General features: G+C 42.2%; 1 protein-coding gene across 3 annotated transcripts in view; it reads left to right on the plus strand.

Moving 5' to 3' along the window:
• Positions 1 to 23,860, plus strand: part of pof1b (POF1B actin binding protein) — a 95,221-nt gene that overhangs the window by 57,937 nt on the left and 13,424 nt on the right. For all 3 annotated transcript variants that reach the window (XM_067996901.1, XM_067996900.1, XM_067996902.1), the window contains 5 exons: positions 5,293 to 5,326; positions 7,683 to 7,763; positions 13,691 to 13,783; positions 15,923 to 16,036; positions 17,209 to 17,361. In XM_067996901.1, coding sequence (XP_067853002.1) covers positions 5,293 to 5,326; positions 7,683 to 7,763; positions 13,691 to 13,783; positions 15,923 to 16,036; positions 17,209 to 17,361 — 475 coding nt within the window. The remainder of the gene's footprint in view (positions 1 to 5,292; positions 5,327 to 7,682; positions 7,764 to 13,690; positions 13,784 to 15,922; positions 16,037 to 17,208; positions 17,362 to 23,860) is intronic.

The raw sequence follows: 23,860 nt of genomic DNA on the forward strand, positions 1-23,860 counted from the left end.
TTACTCCAGCCTCTTCGCCTGTTTTAACAACAATTTCCTTGATCATGTTTTTTCCACAGGGACACAAAAATCTGACACTACCACTGATGGTGATTAAAACATGTTTTAATTTTAGTACACAACTAAGTCAGAATTAATGTCACACTTGCATTGATAAAATGTAAAATGGTACTCTATTCGAAACGGAAAACATACGAATATGCAAATGATTAGAGCCAGACACTAATGAGTCATTTTTTGGAAAGTGACTGTTTGTGGAAGCACCTGGTCTTTTCCAACATGGTGAAAGTGACTATACCTTTTTAAACACCCTTCTCCTTATATAAATGTAAGGAATCTTACAACACCAGGTTATAGTCCAACAGTTTTATTTGAAAAACGCAAGCTTTCGGAGCTTACCTCCTTCGTCAGGTGAGTGAAGGAGGTAAGCTCCGAAAGCTTGTGATTTTCAAATAAAACTGTTGGACTATAACCTGGTGTTGTAAGATTCCTTACATTTGTCCACCCCAGTCCATCACCGGCATCTCCACATCACATCTTCTCCTTATATAGTGGCACTCCATCTTCTCTCCTCTCTGCAGTTGATCAGCCTACATCTAGCCATTTTCCTTAGTCTGATATTTCGAAGGTTTTATCCCTTTTTGACCCGACATATTTTTGCAATTGAATAGCAAATACTAGGTTCATTTTTTTTTTAGCTCTCCAGCAGTTTTTTCTTGTAAAACTGCAGTCACATTTGGCAAGAAGCAAATGAGAATGATGAAGCACAATAAACAATTTAAACTTTTCACTGGCATAGAGTATTTACTGTAGAGGTTTGAATAAATGCGCCCCTCTCATAGCTCGCGTATGCTCATTTCAGTACCATTTGTATATCATAACTGTGGAGGATGTTTGCAGTGCCATCAGTCACCGAGAGGTTTGTAGACCTAGTTTAGAAATTCTGTTTAATAATAATTGGAATGAACTTAAAGATAATTGTATATGACTTTGACTTAAGTGCTAGAAGTGGGAAACACATGTTGCCAGAGTGAGGGTGGGCACTGTTAAAACACCTTGGATAGGATGGTTGTTGGGGTGAAGGTTCTTGATGGTACTGTATGTGTGACCAAAGAGCAAGCTTGTGTTTCTCTTATAGTGTTACTTCTATTAATGCCTAATTTATAGAAAATCATTAAATCTTAATTTATGGGGCAAATAAAGGAGCCCCCAGTTCTAAGGGCAGGTCCAATCTGGAGCCCCCAGTAATTGACAGCTCGGAAGGCCAAACCCCTGACCATACAGAGTTACAGCAGAGGACACATATATAATCTCTCTCTCTCTTTCCCCCCCCCCCCTTCCTTCTGTACAGCATTTAACACCACAGCTGGAATAACACTCATCAGTGTCCTATTTGTAAAGCTTTATTTTTGAGATGATTTAGAGTTTTTTGGGGTGGTTCCCTGGTTTGGATGAACAGTTATTACTTAGGACTATTTAAAAAAAATGTTTAGTGATTAGGTGGAGAATTTGCAAACTGCTTTCAAACTCTTCATATTAAATGTGGAAATATCAGAAATTAGTCCAAAATATGAACAAAACCTCTCCAAACAGGATAGGATGAAGAAGGATTGGGGCGTGAGAGAAAATGAAATCATGGAAAATTGGATGATGGCCTACTTTCTTGCTCTGTATTGCATGTGGCTGTGCAATGCTGATAAACTCTATTCATTCGAAATAAAATAATCTACAAATATTGCTGCTATGATACCATCATAAAGCTGTTTACACTGGCACGCTGAGATCATTGAGGTAGAAGACTGTGTTTACAGACCTACTTGAATGGAACTTCATGACTGTGGTTTTGTAACTGTGAGTTGACATTCTAGCCAGTTATAGTCTCAACCTCTCCCCATGTTCCCAGGCAGTTCTTTGGCTGCCATTTTGAAGCAGTTTTATACTTGTTCATGGAACTAATGAAAATTCTAAGCTTTTTGACAGAAAAAACAGTTCAATAATTTAAAATCCTACTGCAAATCAATTCTGCATTTTGTTGTGTTATGTCGTACCAGTAGAGAAAGAAATCCAGATTTTACAGTATATAGAGGTCAATGTACTTGTACGAATAAATCATAGTAGGTACAGCACAGGAGGAGGCCTTTCGGCCCATATGGCTGTACCGGCTCTTTGAAAGAGCTATCCAATTAGTCCCATTCCCCTGCTCTATTCCCATTGCTCTGTAATTTTTTTTCCCTTCAGTATTTATTCAATTCCCTTTTGAAAGTTACTATTAAATCTGCTTCCATCACCCTTTCAGGCAGTGCATTCCAGATCGTTGCAACTCACTGCATAAAAAAATGTTCCCTCATGTCGCCTCTGGCTCTTTTTCCGATCACCTTAAATCTGTGTCCTCTGGTTACCGACCCTTCTGTGACTGGAAACAATTTCTCCTTATTTACTCTGTCAAAACCGTTAATGATTTTGAACACCTCTATCAAATTTCCCCTTAACCTTCTCTGTTCTAAGGAGAACAACCCCAGCTTCTCCAGTCTCTCCACATAACTGAAGTCCCTCATCCCTGGCACCATTCTAGTAAATCCCATCTGCACCCTTTCTAAGGCCTTGACATCCTTCCTAAAGTGTGGTGCCCAGAATTGAACACAATACTCCAGCTGAGGCCTAATCAGTGCTTTATAAAGGTTTAGCATAACTTCCCTGCTTTTGTACTCTATGCCTCTATTAATAAAGCCTCGGATCCCGTATGCTTTTTTAACAGCCTTCTCAACTTGTTCTGCCACCTTCAAAGATTTGTGTATGTGCACCCCCAGGTCTCTCTGTTCCTGCACCACCTTCAAAATTGCACCATTTAGTTTATATTGCCTCTCCTTCTTCCTACCAAAATGCATCACTTGACACTTCTCTGCATTAAATTTCATCTGCCATGTGTCTGCCCATTTCACCAGTCTGTCTATGTCCTCCTGAAGTCTATTACTATCCTCCACATTGCTTACTACATTTCCAAGTTTTGTGTCATCTGCAGACTTTGATATTATGCCCTATATACCCAAGTCCAGGTCATTAATATATATCAAAAAGAGCAGTGGTCCTATTACTGACCTCTGGGGAACACCACTGTATACTTCCCTCCAGTCTGAAAAACAACCGTTCACCACTACTCTCTGCTTTCTGTCCAGTGGCCAATTTTGTATCCGTGCTGCCACTGACCCTTTAATCCTTGAATTTTGCTAACAAGTCTATTATGTGGTACTTTATCAACCGCCTTTTGAAAGTCCATATACACAACATTAACCGAACTACCCTTGTCAACCTTCTCCATTACTTCATCAAAGAACTCAATCAAGTTAGTCAAACACGTTTTTCCTTTAACAAATCTGTGCTGACTTTCATTTTCAGCCCATACTTTTCCAAGTGCCAATTTATTTTGTCCTGGTTTATTGTCTCTAAAAGTTTCCCCACCACCGACGATAGGCTGACTGGCCTGTATTTGCCGGGTTTATCCCTCTCCCCTTTTTTGAACAGGGGTATAACATTTGCAATCCTCCAGTCCTCCGGCACCATCCCCATATCTAAGGAGAATTGGAAGATTGTGGCCAGAACCTCTGTAATTTCCACCCTTACTTCCCTCAGTAACCTCAGCGTCCCATCTGGACCAGATGACTTTTCTAGTTTGAGTACTGCCAATCTTTTAAGTATCTCCTTTTATCTATTTTTATCCTATCTAATATCGCAACTACCTCCTTTACTGCTACAATGGCAGCATCATCTTCTCTAGTGAAGACAGATGCAAAGTATTCATTTAGTACCTCAGCCATGGCCTCTGCTCCACAAGAAGATCTTTTTTGTCCCTAATTGGTCCCACGCTTCCTTTGACTACCCTTTTACTATTTATATGTTTATAAAAGATTTTTGGGTTCCCTTTATGTTAGCTACTAATCTATTCTCATACTCTTTCATACATGCAGAGCTTGCATCCATCCCAAAATATGAGACTTTCTCAAGATTTATCTACTTAAAGTAAAAAAAAAGTGCCATTAAATTATGGTACTAAAGGGCTTCCTTATGTCTGTGATACAAATGATACATTGTACTATGGTGGTCTAGCAATGGTGGAAATCCAACACTTTATGCCATGGAATTGACTAGTGTTCACTTTGCCCATGTAGCGAGTTGCCAATCTCAATCAGCTGCTGTGGGGAGCAGAGGCTAGTAACTTTCTCAGAGGATAAAATGGAAATATCAAAGAAATAGCCCTCCACTTCTCCTCCGCTCCGGTGTGTGATATCAATCACCTAGCAACTAGCCAGTGAACAGTACTAGTGGAGGACTGTGGACAGGTCTCCATGCGGAGAAGATTGGCAACATAGTCACTGTGAATCATTGAATCATTTTGGAATATATTCAGTGTTCCACTTCCTCACTGTCCCCAGGGTTACGAACATACGAATTAAGAGCAGGAGTAGGCCATTCGGCCCCTCGAGCCTGCTCTGCCATTTGATAAGGTCATCTCCTCCTATGAGTGCTCAGTGTAACTCTCGGTACAGTCTCTTGTGAATGCTCTGTGTAACTCATGGTACAATCTCCTCCTGTGATTGATCAGTGTAACTCATTGCATCGTCCCCTTCTGTGTCTGCTCTGTGTAACTCATGGTACAGTCTCCTGTGATTGATTTGTGTAACTCGTGGTACAGTTTCCTCCTGTGTGCGCTCCGTGTAACTCATGGTACAGTCCCCTCCTGTGTGCGCTCTGTGTTAACTCACGGTGCACTCACCCTGTGAGTGTTCTGTAACTCATGGTACAGTCTCACCCTGTGTGCGCTCTGTGTTAACTCATGGTGCACTCCTGCTTTGTGCGTTCTATGAAATTCATGGTGCATTCACCCTGTGTGACTCATGGTGCATTCACCCTGTGTGCGTTCTGTGTAACTCATGATGCAATGTCTCAATGAGTGACCTCTGTTTATCTCTCGGTGTGGTTTCCCACTTCTACAACCTGTCAGGTCCCACCAATAATTGATGGGGTTGACTGCCAATATCCATTTTTGTTGATAAACTTTAATGAACTCCTAAATCTACCTATTTTATTCTGTTACTTATTAAGTGGTGACAGCATTGAAAACAACAAAGCCTGATTTCTAGACCATGCTATTATGTACACAGATGCCAGCTTGTTAATGAATACTAAAATGCAATTAAACAGTAACTGTTCCTGTATCAATTCAACACAGTTTATCACATAACTCAGTCCATGACACTTCAAGAAATTTATATTTATTCTCATTTCATTTTTTGACAGGCAAAACAGCTTGGAAATGAATACTGACTACAATGTAAGTACTACAGTTTCCACTTATAACCTAAGATATAAAGAAAACACTTGCACTATTATTGATCTATTATAGGGAATCCTTTGCCTCTGAATGTTAGTATTTATAACCTTGACAAAAGAATCTAAGTAAACCCTAGACACTGCATAATGAATGCTGTCTACATTAGTGCAAAATTACTGCAGAAACATTGAATGCAAAAACAAATGTATTGAACAGGAAAAGAGCAAATTTTAGTGGGATAAAAGGAGAACCATAATCAGATTAATTTAGTGGAAAAAATAATACAGCAGACCAACAGTGGGAAAACACAAGATGGGAAGGATGCAAACTGAAAACATTGCAACTAGGAATATAGAGTTTGTGGCAAAGATTCATTAATGGAATCCTAATAAGGAGATTATTAGAAAATTGTAGTCCAAGAAGAAGGCATACAACAATATTATGGTTTCTAATGTAGGAAAAATTCCAAAAGCATAGATGAGTAACAAAAAGGAAGAGTATAAACAGGTGAGAGAATCATTCTTTATGCTTTTCAAAATGGGTTGTTAGCTTGTTTTGGTGATTTATAGAGAAGGATCTGATACAAAGGAATGCCCCTAACAGTTGACATCAATAAATATTCATTTAAGTGTTATTGTATTTGTACTTATTGCTCTATTCAGCAATAAAGTAGATGGATTTTAAACAAATTCCACATTATTTTAACAATGGATCAGCTAAATGCCATTTTAAACATTACAGTCAGAGACCGCCTTGATATAAAGCAAAAGAGTTTGACAACATAATCCAGGTGCCATATTGTTGACTTCTCATGGACTATTTTCCACATTACAATTTTGGCCACCTCTTGCTAGCTATTTATACAGTACTGTCCTTTGGGAAGTATTTGGATTAAAAAAGACAAGCACACCATCAGTATGCCTTTAAAATTCACTTGGGACTCACTTTATGTCTGCATTATAGCTGTGTTTTAAAAGATTATTTTTGTTATTAACTGTGAGTACTATTGTGACGATGATCTGCTTAAGCGATCTCAAATGAAAGAGTTGCTGAGCATGACCATGTGAAAACCTGAATTATTATTAGTTGAAGCAGCATGGTGGAAGGAGTCGGAGTTAAAAACCATTCTGTAATTGAAGACCTACAATGTCCATCCAAAAAGTTTTCCATTTGTGTGTGTGTGTGTGTGTGTGTGTGTGTGTGTGTGTGTGTGTGTGTATATATATATATATATATATATATATATAAATAAACATAAGAAATTGGAGCAGGAGTAGGCCAGTCGGCCCTTCGAGCCAGCTCGGCACTGATTTTGAAGTATGTACTTCTTTTTAAAAAAAACTTTTAAAGGCTTGTCTTCCTGATAGAACTTCTTATCTCCACATTAACGCTGATGCAGTTTTGTGGCACTCAACCTCCCAGCACCTCCCCCACCATTGCTCAATGAAAGACTGAGGCTGAACTGTGGCACATCATGGGGTAGATGTTCCATCTCTGCACTCGCCAGCCTATGATTTTCTACCGATTCACTTTAATGGACAGAAAGTCACGGGCTGGCGAGTGGAGAGGTGCTATTTCTACTCCCATGCACTAGAGTGGGTTCAGAGAAAAGCGGAAAGGATGATTCTGGGACGTGTGGCTCGAAAAAATGAGGAAAATATGCACAGAACTAAACTTTATTAGAGAATAGCAAAAAAGCACTAATAATGAGAATGTATTTGCCTTGGATTGCAAACTCAGATCTAGGTGACAGAAGTATAAAGTTAACAAACCTCAAGAAAGATTCAAGATTAAATATTTCTTTTTCCTACTGAGCTATTGAAGGCCATGAAAAGCTTAGCAAAGCACATGGAGAAGCATCTACTGGAAGCTGACAAAGTGATGTAGCAGCCAGTCAAAAATGGGTTGTACTGGAGAAAACTGGTGCTGGCCCTGTGTGTCTAGGGAACTGTAAGACTCTCAGATGGACAAAGTAGTGGATACGTGGAACAAAACTTGGTGTAAAAGAACACTTCCCATTCTATGTTGATCCATGCCTCCTACCAGGAGTTGTGGAAGGAGACTATGGCCCATCGCAGGCCAAAGAGATGAGTGGGACCTTATCTAGGGGGTGGGGAGAAGAGCAAGGAAGAGAGAAGATGATGGAGTCATGATTTTTGTTTTTCATCTTCTTTTCACAATGCCACTGTTTGCCAGTGCCCATATTCACTTATAGGGATTTTAGGTGCCGAATAATTACGTTATTGGTCAGATATTTTCAAGCAGAACTTTTGTGGAGATCTTTTTGATTGATTTAGAATGTAAATGTGTTTAAAAAATGTATCAAGCCCTAAAGAGAATGTGTTTTATTTTCCAGGGTACCAGTGAAAATGTTGAATCTTTGATACCAAAAGGCGTATCTGAATTGACAAAACAACACTTACGCTATCTCTTGCAGGTAAAGCTGACGTAGCCATGGGGGAGGATAACACTGGAATAGTCATTGTACTTGAAGGAAAAATCCAGTTACCATAATAGCAGCCATTCTACTGATAAGTGTGGATTTCCCATTTCATTATGACCTTTATACCATGGCCCTGATATCAGAAGGGAGGCGGGATGGCAGCGGAGGGTTGAATGGGCGCGTGAGTAACCAGACCAATAAAAAAATGACCTGTCCCACGCGATCGCAATTGAATTGGTGCCACTTAATGTGGCTTCCGGGTTTGCCGTCGGAAAGCTGCGCAGTGGGCAGACTGCGCACCCGCATCACAGACGGTCAGCTGGAGGAGCTCTATTTAAAGGGCCATTGCACCAAAGGTTTTTGCTGGAGCAAAGATCCAATGGAGCAGCACAGAGGCAAGACTGCTCCAAGGTTCAACGATGTCTCACTCCAGGTGCTACTGGATGGGGTGAGGAGGAGGAGGGAAGTGTTTTACCCTGCGGACGGGAGGAAGTGCCCTGCCTCTGCCACCAAGAAGGCCTGACTAGCAGCAGCAACGTATCCCTGGATCCAGTGCAGGAAGCGCTTCAATAACCTAACTAGGTCAGGAAAAGAGAGTACACGTACTGATTCTCCTGCATTCCGTATTCCACATCACACCCCCCACACCCCCAACTCATTCTGCACTGCCAAGACGACTCCATCACATCACTCCTCACACCCATTTAAGGCTCATCCTCAACTTACCTGCACTTCCTCAGCACTTCCTCACCTCCCCATTAGTCACCCCACCACTACCACTCACCCTAATCCTCATCCAATGTGATGGCTCTAACTCATACTCACCCTCTGATGCACCTCTTTCACGGTCAGCCACACCCAAACCAATGCATTCATCGGTTGGCCACTTCACCATCACTCACTCGCACATCTGTTCTTTCTCCCCTTCTAGGAGAAGAGAGCGCAAAATGCACGTGAGAGGGCGAGGACTGGAGGGGGGCCACAACAAGTAGTGGTCCTCACAGACGCGCGCAGGCGGCGTTGGAGCTTAGCCGCACCCTCGAGTGCCTGTCCGTTGGGGACACCGAGACGGGCACCCCAGAAACATCTGCTGACACAACTTTAACATTCATCACACACAAAATAAATTGATGTTAACAATGCTTGCCATCTTCAACACCTCAGTATGCTCATCGCAACATGACACATCTGTGATGATGCTTAATATCGCCTTCTGTTATCTTACAGGGCCTTCAGCGACCACTGTGATGGCAGAGGGCAATTCCTCGGAGGACATGCCGGCCTCTGAGGGCGCACCTTCATATCTTAGTGAGCCATCCACCAGCGCAGATATTCATACCTCGGTTGGTTCTAGTACTCAGTTAGTTGAGTTGGCACCAGGTGAATTACCACACACAAGTGAGCACGAGCAGACACTGGTGGCAGGGGAAGCTGTGGAGAGTCCGCGTCAATGGGAGCAGTCCTGTCCAGGCTCTGCTCAGTTGGACGCAGATGCTGAACCCCGAGGGCCATCCTTTAAAAGAGAATGATCGAGGGACAGCAGCACATTTGCGAGGTACTGGAACAGGTGCCATGCGCACTCTCCACAATAGCGCAGAGGATGGAGGAGTCCAACTCCTGTATGAGTGGAATGGTGGCACAGGTATGGGAGGGAATCTCTGAGATACCGTCACAGGTACGTGAACAACTGTCTGAGATAGTGTCACAGGTGCGGGAATGTCTGCGATGGAGAAAAGGCTAGCCTCCATTGAGCTTCAAGCACGGCTCACAAATGAGTCCGTTGAGGCCCTGACAATGGCTATTTGGACTCAGGGTGAACAACATTCTGCCGACTTAGACAGACAGACAGATGCACTAGCACTGGCCTAACAAGGCATCACACATGTCCTCCAAACTGCTGTCCAGCAGAGTGATAGGAGTGATGTGCCCAGGGGCGGGTTGATGCCAAAAAGGGACATGGAAGTGGGGACACCTCTCAAAGCGCTCCCACGTCTCACCCGTTGCCCCCCTCTCAACCAGTACCCGCAATGCTGCCTCCTCTCCAGGTGGCCGAGTCTGCCCCTGCAGGTGGAGCAGTCTTTGGCGGGCCCCTCACGGGCTCCGAAACCCAGAGGGCGTAGGCCCAAAGCATCTAAGCAGTCAGGGCATAAACATGAGCAACCTGCCACTACCTCTGCTGCAGCCACAGGGGTTGCACCACGTAGAAGTAGTTGGGAGAGAAGGGTGAAGGTTTTGTGAGCACGAAGGGTATGCACAAGGGTGTTTGACCGATGGTCATGTTTTTCTATTTATATTTGCTTTTTGTTTAAGTCACATTAAATGTTCTGATTGTCACCACTATTGCCACATCTTGCCCATTCTTGACTGGCTTTTGTGATAGGGCCCTTTCATGAGGTTCTCCATGAATGGCGACACTTGATGCCACCCATTGGGTCACTTTACAGCGGGTGTATATGTAGTTGCAGGACTGTTTTGTGCAGGGAGGGGTGGGCGACCTGGTGTGGGTGCTGCTTTTTCCAGGTGGTCTGAGAACTGGACTGTTCATACTTTCTGATGTTAGGAGAACTGTTCACGTATCAGTGATTCCCTGGCCTCACGAGCAGCCATGTGAGCCGCTGCTCTGCCCATGGGTTCCACCTCCTCCTCTTCAGTGTGGATGGGGAGTCCTCAAGTGGCACCCCTCTGTTGTGCCATGTTGTGCAGGGCACAACACACTATTGTAATGCGTCCCACTCTGCCTGGTGCGTATTGAAGTGCTCCCCCAGAATGATCAAGGCAACTAAATCTCATCTTGAGCAGCCCTATAGCATGCTCAATTGTAGACCTAGTGGCAATGTGGCTATCGTTATACTGACGCTGTTGCTCAGTGATGGGGTTCCTCAGAGGTGTCATGGGGTATCCCTTGTCGCCGAGTAGCCAGCCCTTAAGGGTGTTCGGTGCGTGGAAGAGGGGCGGGATGTTGAATTCCCTCAGAATGAAGGAATCATGGCAGCTGCCAGGGAATCTGGCGCACACGTGAAGGAATCTTTTTTGGTGGTCACAAACGAGCTGAGTGTCGATGGAGTGATACCCCTTTGTGTTGATGAACAGTCCTGGCTCTTGTGGAGGTGCTCGTATTGCTATATGGGTGCAATCGATTACATCCTGCACCCGTGGGAAGCCAGCCACAGAGTGGAATCCCACTGCCCTCTCTGTCTGGCTGAGGTCGTCCATGGGGAAGTTGACGTACTGTGAGGCTCTCTGAAACAAGCCGTTGGTGACCTGCCTTATGCACGTGTGCAGATGACTGAGAGACCACGGCGATGTCTCCGGTGGCACCTTGGAATGATCCGGAGGCGAAGAAATTGAGGGCAGTGGTGACTTCAACAGCGATGGGTAATGAGATGAACAGCCAGGAGCAGCTCGGTATGAAGGAGGCTGCAGATGTCTGCGTCCAGCTGACGATTCACTCTGAGCCTCCATATGCACTGCTCCTCAGAGAGGTCCAGGAAGCTGAGCCTCAGTCTGTAGACCCTATGGCGAGGGTAGTGCCTTCTGCGACGTCGCTCTCTCTGTTGTTGCCCTCTGTGCTTTTGTGCAAGTGCCTGTGGCGCAGCACTGTGTTGTGGAGCTGCAAGTGGCGGAAGTGCATGCCTTGCCTGGCGAGGCTGGTGATGTTGCTCGTCCTCGGATGTAGTGGTGAATGCAGCCATGATGCTCCCATCCTGATGATGTGAGTTTGAGGGGGTCCGAAAAGTTGTTAAATATGTGTGAACAGAAGAATTGTGAGTGGAAAGTTAGAATTTTCAGTGAAAACACAAAGATCTCGCAGCCAAAAGTTTGTGTGAAAGAACTGAGTGCCCTGCAGCAAGAACTCACCTTTTCTCCCCATCTGTCCAACTGGCTGCTGGCTGAAACACATCTGGTAGAACATGGAGTGTTTCCCACAGCATGGCTGCAAGATCTTTGTGTTTTTCACTGAAAATTCTAACTTTCCACTCAATTCTTCTGTTCACACATATTTAACAACTTTTCAGACCCCCTCAAACTCACATCATCAGGATGGGAGCATCATGGCTGCATTCACCACTACATCCGAGGACAAGCAACATCACCAGCCTCGCCAGGCAAGGCATGCACTTCCGCCACTTGCAGCTCCACAACACAGTGCTGCGCCACAGGAATCTTTTTTGGTGGTCACCTCATAGAAAGGCACTCAAAGCAGTGGAAACTACAGTGTGGATCTTGGAGGATAATTTTTTTTTAAAACATCACAAAATACCAGAAAAATGACTGTCCTGCTGCACCTAAAATTCGGAGCTTAATTTTACACCCGTTTAAAATCAGTGTAATGCCAGGAAATTTTCATGCACAGCTCTTTAGCCTAGGGACAGAGCCATTATAATGAGCGAAGATGTGTTTAGGGGCAGGGATCGATAGATGGGTGTAAAAGAGCAAGGAAGTTTTGACATGATATACTTATGCGCATAACACACTTGCACTCAAGTTTCCTTGATCTTTTACGGCGAGTATTTGTTTTACACCCCAATCACACATGTCTCTAGGTGCAAATACCCAGGAAATTCCACCCTGAGAATTCTTCACTCACTGGTACTTATTTTACAGTACCTGATAGCTTCCATTTGTATATGTACTGAAACAGGATCATTACTGTAAAAGGGAGTTCTTTCAATGTAAAAAGCTCTCCCTTCTGCTCCACAAGCTGGGTTCTGTGACACATAATCATTTGAAACTCCTAACTGGTTGGCTATCTTCACAGCTTTAATCTGCTTCCCCTAACAACACTCCCTTTTCCCAAGGAACCCATCATTTCATGTCATTCTTCTTTAAAAGTAGCCAGTTTGCTGACACCAGCAACAAGACCAGTCACTAAGCAGCTCTTAGAGATTGTCATCTGGGCCAGATGTGGATGCTGGACAGAAGGTATCTGGTGCAGCACAATCCAGTACGTAAATAAATAAACCAACAGAATTAATTGGTTCTTGACTAGCTCATGCGAAATGTTTGAAAAGATCCCATGCAAATAGATCAAACATTTGAAGAAAGTAATAACAAATCACAAATTCTCCACATTACTGGAATGCAGTTGAATATGAAGTTTATTTCCTCTTCCATTTACAGTCAATTTTCTACCTACTCTTCTTCTGCCCTTCTCAAGGCATTGACTCCTTTTCTCCTGTGTTTCCTCCAAGTGGTCATTATTCATGTGGTAGCAGGTTATTCAACTATATCATGTATCCTGGCCAAGCTTGATCCTTTCTTCATCTGACATTCACACGAACATTTCTAGAACTGTTCAGTGGATAGGAGCAAGAACCATGGCCGATTTCTACCGCTCTGTTCCAAGAGTGTAAAGGTCAATCATAGTGCTCCAGCCACTGTCCTGGCTGAGATCAGTTAACTCATCACAGGCTGGAGATTGAATTTGGGACTTTGCTGGTCTGTATGACTCAGCTAATTGCTGGATAAACTCAGAGCCAGTGGGAGAGCCTAGCTGGAAGACTTTTTAGAAAAGGTAGTTCTTTGCTCTCCCCTTGAAAGTGGTGCTAATTTTACATTATCATCATTACAGGTCAACAGTCAATATTTCACAGAGACAGCTTCCAAACAATCATCACTGTTGTCTTGCAGCAATAGGTTAAAGGAAGATAATTAGTATCGTAAATTATTAATTTTTACAGAAAATCCATTAGCACTGCTTTCAGTGTGTTAATCGGTACAGTTGTCACTATGCTCTGTTAGCTACTGAGCAGCCATAGGACAAAAACTGCCACATCTACCATTGGTTGTTTCGAGGTTAGTTGTCAGGTTTCTGCAGTTGTGATGTTTTCAGTTCAGTGACTAGGCTTGAAGAAACCTGTATCTCGGTCATAAAATATTACAGATGGCTGAACTGACGTTTTTGTGTATTTTTTTTAAAGACAAGAATTACTGTGGACAAGTCCTTACGGCTACTCTTGGCCACATTCAACAGCCTACGCGAAGACCTGCTCCATCTGCAAGATGACCTGAATGTATGTTCAAGGGTTTGCAACAATTCAGTGTTTGGAATGAAATATTTATTTCTTAAATCTTAACTGTTTGCTTAAGTGCACCTAACATTGAGGATGATCACTATAAGTTGTTGGCCTGTATATGTCAAAATTAAACCCATTGAGTATTTGTGGTTACAAATCTCAACTATATTATGAATATGTTTGTACTATATTAACAAATTTGAGCTCAAAGAAAGTAAGACATTAGAGGTTGTGTATTAAATATATAGTCATGTTTGAACTGAATATTGAGGGAACTATAAAAGTACCAATCTGTATAAATTCTTTTAGAAACAAATTGTTCCACTATTTCAAAAAAAGCAGCATTATATTTGATATTTAAATGTAATTTTTTTTCTTCAAACTTGAATCTCTTTTTTACCACCTCCTCTGAAGGGACTGACTCGTACTAGAGTATGGCCCTCCAGGCATCAGAAAAGCCTTCCATACCTCAACAAAATCCACATTCTTCATGTGTGAGCCAAGATAATGAAAGTTGGCAGGCTATTTGACCAGAGGGTCATAACAGCCAACCCAGCCTTGACTTCACCTCACTTTCCAGGATAGGTATCTGGATAGAGATCAGCAATAGAAACCCTTGCTTTTTTCCCCTTCTCCATTGGCCAGGGACCCTAAGGCCAATTGCAGCATCAGCTAATTCAGCACAAACTAGAGGTCAAACCCAGGATAAGCTATCCTGTATGACTCAGTGCGATTTTCATCATAGGGGTGATTTTAACCCTACCCACCTGCCTGAAGCTGGCAGTGTCCTTCTTTAAATATGCAGATCAGAGTTTGATGATATCATCAGGCCCCGCCTGCAATTTTAACTGGTGGCCCTTGTGGCCTTCCTGATGTCTTCACCTGACGGGAAGAGCCAGAGCCAGACGAGGCCCAAACAGGTAAGATTTAGTATTTTGTGAACTTTCGTTGTGGGGCCAGGAGGAGCAGGAGTGCCTCCCCTGCCTGGGGCTCCCCCCACCCCCCCAACCTCAATTCCTCCTGTCAGACCTTCCCAAAACCCACTCCCTGCAACGGTGCCAGCCAGCAGGGTCCTGCTGCCCTCGAGCCTGCTCTTGCCCACCGGCCAGCTGGTGCTTCCCATCCATTTTGGACAGGCAGCTGACCGGCATGCAAAATAAGGCCCAGGCGTTAAAATCGCTCAGGTCTCATGCTGCTGAGGTCGGGGGGGTTTGGCGCTCGCCTTGCCACCCACCCTCCCGATTCCCACTGCCAGTTATATCGTGCACTTATCAACTGAGCCGTTGGGAGAACTGCCAGGTTTGAGTCTAAAGCAAAATAAAGTTGCATGGAATAAGGAGACAGGATAACAAATGACATGAAAAGCCTCATCTGTCTAACCTCATATTGGATCCAATTTGAGAAATTCAGAAAGCAAGCAGTTTAGCACAAACTGTATCTTTGCAATTCACAAGAGTAAGTTTAAAAAAAAATTACTCCATCCCCATCACAGCAACTCTTCGTTGTACCAGCATAATGGTGCAGGGACCCATAGAAGTAATCGGATACACTGGTTTAATAGCACAGGGATGCTTGTAGAAATATTTGAACATATTATACTGCTATGGAGAGTGAATATTCCTACATCTCCCCACTGCTAGTCTTGTCACATGATCCATAAATATCTTCAGGTCTTGGATCACAAATTCTGAAATACTCTTTGTCTTGTGCCATTACTTTTCTCTTCAGATAGGGGGGTTGGTTGAAACCATGCTGTTTTCTGTTGGAGAAAGCGAGGTCAGCATTCAGTTTGAATATTAATGTGTCAGATTGCTCTGCTTTTGTTTAGTAATGGACATTTTATACAAACAATTTGAGGCACAAATTGTGGAGTTGAATCTGACAACTGGAGAGACCTATTGCTAATTTCAAGTTATTTAGATTTTGCAGGCAGCATCATATGTTATATATATATATATATATATATATATATATATATTTATTTATTTGTAGTAAATTATGCTACCTTAATGTTGCAGCTGGAAAATATTTTTAAGCTATTAAAACAAATTGACATTATGGTGTCAACTGATGAGCAGAACTACAAATATGACATTTTTTAATTTGAGGGAATGTTTACCTTTTATATTTCCACAGAAACTTACAATAGACAAGGAGATGCTGGAAAGAGACCTGGGTTTTAAATCTCAGCAGCTGGCAGAATACTTGCAGCTCTTGGAGTCTGTGCGAGAGAACAACCGTCAGTTGCAGGTAGAGCAGTACCACAGTGATTGTGACTAGTGCACTCAGTTCTTATGTTATTAAGTAAAGCAGGGGACACTCAGCAACAGCAGCTGATGACTAATCAGGAACCTTCTCATGAGGATATTCATTTTTTAGGCCCCGAATCATTCCCTTTTTATAGTCTAATCCGCTCGCTTAAAAAGTCTTTGAAAACCTTTGTTATTTGGGGAGCCAGAAGTGTTCTGTATCATTTTCATCACGTTTCAGACAACTGAGGCAATGACGTATTTCAGAAAGTTATAGCTGTGAAATCAAGTATAATATCGCTGTTTATCAATTCATACGGTTCAATTGCACACATCTGTCATTGATGCCCATACCAGTAAAGAAAAAGGAAATAGAATACCGAAAGTAATCACAATGGGGGTTAAAATCACTTTGTGATACTGGTAACACATTTGTCAACATCTACCTGCTATTTTAACAAAGGTGTTGACCCATGAAAATAGCAGACTGCAGAATTTCATACAAGTGTGTTAACGTATTTGTTGCCAATATCGCACAATATAATTTTGACCCCCATAGTGATTACTTTCTATATTTCATTTCTTTTTTTGCTGGTAGGGGCATCAGTAACAGACTTTTCTATATATTAAACAGAATCTGCTATTCCTAGCAGTTACACAATTTTTGGCTCATATGACATCTCAACCCCTGTATCTTATTGACTTGTAAAATACTATCTCTTCATCCTGTATACCTAGAGGCAGAATGGCAGTGTTATCTAGAAAATAGCATAATATTGCTGTTACGTTGTAATGGTTGGGATCATAAGTGCTGTATCTTCCTCTCCATCCGTGCCATGAAACATCATACCTCATTATCTGTTCATTTATTAGTCAATAAATGAACTGAGCAGTGAAAATCACTTTTTTTTTCTCTTGACATCTTTTGGTGAAAAGAATGCTGAGCACTTAGTGGTGTTATACAATAACAGTCAAGCTGACAATTTTCACATGAAGAATACTGCAGCTGCATTAACATAGCATAGTGTACAGTTTAATAATTCATGCAGTGTTTGTTAAATGAGCATATTGTGTCAGTATTATGAAACAGTGTGGGGGAGGGGATAGATGGGGCAAAAGGACAAGTAAAGGGTATACTCTCTTAGCTTGTCTTTTTTTGGTGTTTTGGTTTAGAGTACCATTAAGGAGAGCGGTTCAAGTAACCGATCTCTTGAGGATTTGATCTTAACTCTGAAGAACTCCGAGGCTGATAAGGAGTTCCGTGTGAAAGAGTTGGAATACAGCAAGCGAGCTCTGGAACAAGAAAATGAGGCACTCCGACAACAGGTAAGTAACAGACACTATCCCTTCCACATATCTAAGCATTTAAATATTTTTCAAGTAAAATTGAGAGAATGAAACCTATTCAAAAATTGGAGCAGAATAGACTTTCTTCCACTTTAACAGGATTTCCTTTCTACATGTCCATTTCAATACCTGTTTAACATTAATTCAGGAGAATGGCCATGTGTGAAAGAGAACTTGTTAAAATAATCTAGATTAAAAACATTTGAAAAGTCCTGCTTCAGTATATGTTGTTATCCTCTTAACCGTTGGAAATGTGCTTGTATCTCTTCTGGTTCTATAACAAAATGTTTTCTTTCTGAGCTGTTTGGACCATGTACAGGCCTATCTTAACATTTACTGGGTTTCCTGACAGAAATTCCCTGAATCCCTAACACAAGTAGATTACTGATAAACACAGAAATAGAACAGCAGTGGGAAAAAATTAAAATGGTGATCAATAGAGTCAAGGAGAAATATATCCCACTAAAAAGCAAGAACAAACTAGCCAGTAATGATACACCATGGATGAATAAAGAGATAAGGGCAAAATTGAAACTAAAGAAAAAGGCATGCACTAAGTGCATAGACAACAAAAGAGAGGATGACAAAAGGGAATACGAAAGGGTAAGGAAAGAAGCCAAAAAAGCAATTAGGATGGCAAAGAGAAACTACAAAATTAAATTATCAAGGAATATAAAAAGAAATAGTAAAGTATTCTACAGATACGTAAATAACAAAAGAAAAATGAGGATAGAGATCGGGCCAGTAAGGGATGCACATGATAAACTCACAGGTAATGATAGCGAATTGGCAGAAATATTAAATAATTACTTTGCCTCATTATTCACCAGGGAGACTAACATGGTGGGCATGACATTAGAAGAAGAGATCAAAAAAGATATAAAGACATTTAAGATGGAAAGGGGAGAGATAATAAACTAATCAAACTTAGAGAGGATAAAATCCCTGGTCCGGATGGATTTCACCCACGCATATTAAAAGAAGTTAGGGAAGAGTTAGTAGAGGCACTGTTACATATATATAAAAATTTATTAGAAAAGGTAATAGTGCCAGAGGACTGGCGGAGACAGCTAATGTAATTCCTATATTTAAAAAGGGAGATAGAACCAGTCCAGGGAACTATAGACCAATTAGCTTAACGTCGGTGGTAGGAAAGATAATAGAATTCTTACTCATAGAATCATAGAAATTTACAGCACAGAAGGTGGCCGTTCGGCCCATCGTGTCTATGCTAGCCGAAAAAGAGCCATCCAGCCTAATTCCACTTTCCAGCTCTTGGTCCATAGCCCTGTAGGTTGCGGCACTTCAAGTACTTTTTAAATGTGATGAGGGTTTCTGCCTCCGCCACCCTTTCAGGCAGTGAGTTCCAGACCCCCACCACCCTCTGGGTGAAAAAATTTCTCCTCAACTCCCCTCTAATCGTTCTACCAATTACTTTAAATCTATGCCCCCTGGTTATTGACTCCTCTGCTAAGAGAAATCGGTCCTTCCTATCCACTCTATCTAGGCCCCTCATAATTTTATACACCTCAATTAAATCACCCCTCAGCTTCCTCTGTTCCAAAGAAAACAACCCCAGCCTATCCAATCTTTCCTCACAGCTAAAATTCTCCAGTCCTGGCAACATCCTCGTAAATCTCCTGTGTACCCTCTCTCGTGCAATCACATCTTTCCAGTAATGTGGAGACCAGAACTGTACACAGTACTCAAGCTGTGGCCTAACTAGTGTTTTATACAGTTCTAGCTTAACCTCCCTGTTCTTACATTCTATGCCTGGGCTAATAAAGGAAAGTATCCCGTATGCCTTCTTAACCACCTTATCTATCTGTCCTGCTACCTTCAGGGATCTGTGGATATGTACTCCAAGGTCCCTCTGTTCCTTTACGCTTCTCAGTATTCTACCATTTATTGTGTATTCCCTTGCCTTGTTTGCCCTCCCCAAATGCATTACCTCACTTCTCTGGATTGAATTCCATTTGCCATTTTTCTGCCCACCTGACCAGTCCGTTGATATCTTCCTGCAGTCTACAGCTTTCTTCCTCACTATAAACCACACGGCCAACTTTTGTTTCATCTACAAACTTCTTAATCATGCCCCCTACATTTAAGTCTAAATCATTGATATATACTTCAAAAAGCAAGGGACCTAGTACCGAGCCCTGTGGAACAGCCTTCTAGTCACAGAAACACCCGTCGACCATAACCCTTTGCTTCCTGCCACTGAGCCAATTCTGGATCCAACTTGCCACTTTCCCTTGGATCCTATGGGCTTTTACTTTTCTGACCAGTCTGCCATGTGGGACCTTGTCAAAAGCCTTGTTACCTCCTCAAAAAATTCAATCAAGTTAGTCAGACATGACCTTCCCTTAACAAATCCATTGCTGACTGTCCTTGATCAATCTGTGCCTTTCTACATGATGACTAATACTGTCCCTCAGAATTGTTTCCAATAATTTGCCCACCACCGAGGTTAGGCTGACTGGCCTGTAATTACTTGGTCTATCCCTTTCTCCCTTTTTGAACAATGGTATAATGTTAGCAGTCCTCCAGTACCATACCTGTAGCCAGAGAGATTGGAAAATGATGGTCAGAGCCTATGCTATTTCCTCCTTTGCTTCTTCTAACAGCCTGGGATACATCTCATCTGGGCCTAGTGATTTATCTCCTTTCAAGGATGCTAAACCTCTTAATATTTCCTCTCTCACTATGTTTATCCCATCCAATATTTCACACTCCTCCTTAACTACAATGTCTGCACGTCCCCCTCTTTTGTGAAGACAGACACAAAGTATTCAAGATGTAATAGAAAAACATCTAGAAACCAAAAATATCATAAAGAATAATCAGCATGGATTTCAAAAGGGAAGGTCGTGCTTAGCCAACCCTATTAAATTCTTTGAAGAAGTAATAGAAAGGGTAGGCAAAAGTAATGCAGTAGATATAATATATTTGGATTTTCAAAAGGCCATCGATAAGGTACTACTGTATAGTAGACCCATGACTAAGGTTAAAGCATGTGAAGTCAAAGGATAGGTCGCAGACTGGATAGCAAGCTGGCTACAAAACTGAAAACAGACAGTATGGGTTAAAGGTAGTTACTCAGAATAGCAAAAGATGGGAAGTGGTGTTCCACAAGAATCAGTGCTGGGACCACTGTTGTTCACCTTTTACATAAACGATTTAGACTTGGGAATCGGAAATACAATTTCAAAATTTGCAGATGACACTAAATTGGGGGATATAGTTAATACTGAGGAGGACTGCGACAAAATACAGGAAGACATTAATAAACTTGCAGAATCGGCATGTAATTGGCAAATGAATTTCAGTATAGCTAAGTGTGAGGTATTAAATTTTGGTAGGAAGAATAAGGAGGCCACATACTCCTTGGAAAATAAGAGTCTAAATGGGGTAGAGGAGCAGAGGGATCTGGGGGTACAGATACACAAGTCATTAAAACTAGTGATGCAGGTTAATAAGGCCATTAAAAAAGCAAACCAAGCACTGGGGTTCATTTCTAAAAGGATAGAATTCAACAGCAGAGTAGTTATGTTAAACCTGTATAGAATCTTGGTTAGATCACACTTAGAGTACTGTGAGCCATTCTGGTTATAAAAAGGATATGGAGGCACTGGAGAAGGTGCAAAAAAGATTTACTAGGATGATAGCAGAACTGAGCGGTTATATATGTATCAGGAAAGATTGAGCAGGCTGGGGCTTTTTTCTCTGGAAAAGAGCAGACTGAGGGGTGATCTGATAGAGGTCTTTAAGATTATGAAAGGGATTGATAGGGTAGACATGGAGAAGATGTTTCCACTTGCGGGGGAGACCAGAACTGGGGGCCATAAGTATAAGATAGTCAAAATAAATCTAATAGGGAATTCTTTACCCACAGAATGTGGAATTCGCTACCACAAAGAGTAGTTGTGGCGACTAGCATAAACGCATTTAAAGGGAAGTTAGATAAACACATGAGGGAGAAAGGAATAGAAGGATATACTGATAGGGTTAGATGAAGTAGGGAGAGAGGAGACTCATGTGGAGCATAAACACCGGCATAGACCAGTTGGGCCGAATGGTCTGTTTCTGTGCTATACATTCTATACATTGTTTGATGGTACAGTTTGTCTGTAAATGCATTATATCCTGCTGTCTGGAGAATATGAGAACCTACTGAATGCTCCCCTCCCCTCAGTCTGTTTCTGAATTAAAGGTCAAATATAAATCAAGGTCATTTTTGGAGTATATTGGTCCCTTTTTTAGACTACTCTACTCGGTGTACTCAAATCCTGAAGAACATAAGGCATTGGGATTACAATGGATTGAGGATTCTATCAATTCAGAAGAGGAGAATCAATTGGTAAATCTCTGTTGTAGAGCTCATTTAAACAAAGAATTGAAGATCATGAGCAACGCAATTAATTTTACATGTTAAAAACAATTAAACTTCTAAGGAATACTGCCGTGTCTCATTAAAATTTATCAGTGTATTTAATGTGATAACCACTGAAAACTGGTTAAACTTTCAATATTATATGATACTCCGCCCCATTGAGAAGGTGACCTTTTGTGGTGCATTTAATGAGCTGTTGAACCAAAAACACAGCTTAAAATACCAATTTGTGACACCCCACACAAGAGGCTCTTGGGAAAGTACACTTGATCCCTTTCTTTTTCATTATCAGAAATAATGATCTCTGTCGATGACATCACCATCTTCTGAGAGGTTAGTTCTCTATCAAAAGTAAATGTTGGTCCCTTAGAGGCTGAGACAGGAGAAATTATAATGGGGAATAAGGAAATGGCAGAGATGTTAAACAAATATTTTGTATCTGTCTTCACAGTAGAAGACACAAAAAGCATACCAGAAATAGTGGGGAACAAAGGGGCTAATGAGAGTGAGGAACTTAAAGTAATTAAAATTAGTAAAGTAAAAGTACTTGAGAAACTAGTTGGAATAAAAGCTGATAAATCCCTTGGACCTGATGGCCTACACCCTAGGGTTCTAAAAGAGGTGGCTGCAGAGATAGTGGATACATTGGTTTTGATCTTCCAAAATTTCCTAGATTCTAGAATGGTCCCAGCAGATTGAAAGGTAGCAAATGTTACCCTGGTATTCAAGAAAGAAGGGAAAGAGAAAACAGGGAACCACAAGTCAGTTAGCCTCACATTAGTCGTCGGGAAAATGCTGAAATCCATTATTAAGGAAGTGATAACAGGCCACTTAGAAAATCATAATATGATTAGGCAGAGTTAACATGGTATTATGAAAGGGAAAACGTGTTTGATAAATTTATGACCGTTTTTTGAGGATGTAACTAGCAAGGTAGATAAAGGGGAACCAGTGGATGTAGTATATTTGGATTTTCAAAAGGCATTCGGTAAGGTGCCGCATAAAAGGTTGTTACACAAGATAAGGGCTCATGAGTTGGGGGTAATAAATTAGCATGGATAAAGGATTGGTTAACGGACAGAAAACAGAGAGTAGGAATAAACGGGTCATTTTCAGGTTGGCAGGCTGTAACTAATGTGTTTACAATCTATATTAATGACTTGGATGAAGGGACCAAATGTAATGTATCCAAGTTTGCTGATGATACAAAGCTAGGTGGGAAAGTAAGTTGTGAGGAGGACACAAAGGCCAGGATTTTGACCCCAAGGCAGGAAGGGGGCGGGGGGATCGAATTGCAGACGGGAAACCCGGAAGTACAGGTTTCCCGGACGTCCTTACGATTTTGATGTAAGGATGTTTTTTTTGATTGGTTTGCCGTCCGACTGACCGGCTTGATTGACAGATTGGCCTCAGTTGGACGGGAGCGGAGCAAGGAAGAGTACATGAATAGATAAGTCTTGGTATGGATGGGGGTGGTTGGGAGACACTGATGGGCATGGGGGCACCTGGGAGCATTAATGGGCATGGGGGTCACTGGTGTGGGTGGGGGGGAAGTCAGTCATCGAAGGAGTCAGTCATGGGGGGAGGGATCGGGGGTCATCGCGGTGGTCCTCAACCGTTGGGGGTGATCGGGGGACAACGATCATTTGTGCGAGCGGGGGAGGGGTTCGTGATTGTTGGGGGATCACTGCAGGTAGGCTTGTTGGGGCCTGGGGGAAGCACTCCTGCTCCTCCGGGCCCACAAGCTGTGCCAGAAAGGCACTTGCCTGCAGTTTCGGACCTTCTCGCCTCCTTTTGCATGACGTGAAGGAGAAGGCCCAGGAATCCCGCCCCCAGGGGTTGAAATCGCAAAACCTTTCAAAATGGAGGCCCACAGCCTCCTTGAGAGGTTTTAGTGACCAACCCGCCTCCTGGTAGTGGGTTGGTCACCCACTCCTCGTCCTGCCCCAGTGAAAACTGAAAATGGGCGGTTGGGGGCAGGTTTGAAATTGATGTGATTTTCAATGCCCTCCCGTCCCCAACCCATCTCTTTTTCACTGTTAACATTCTGCCCAAAGAGTCCGCAGGTTAAGTGAGCGGGCAAAA

This window comes from Heptranchias perlo, chromosome 15, assembly GCF_035084215.1.
Source record: "Heptranchias perlo isolate sHepPer1 chromosome 15, sHepPer1.hap1, whole genome shotgun sequence".
Taxonomy (NCBI): domain Eukaryota; kingdom Metazoa; phylum Chordata; class Chondrichthyes; order Hexanchiformes; family Hexanchidae; genus Heptranchias; species Heptranchias perlo.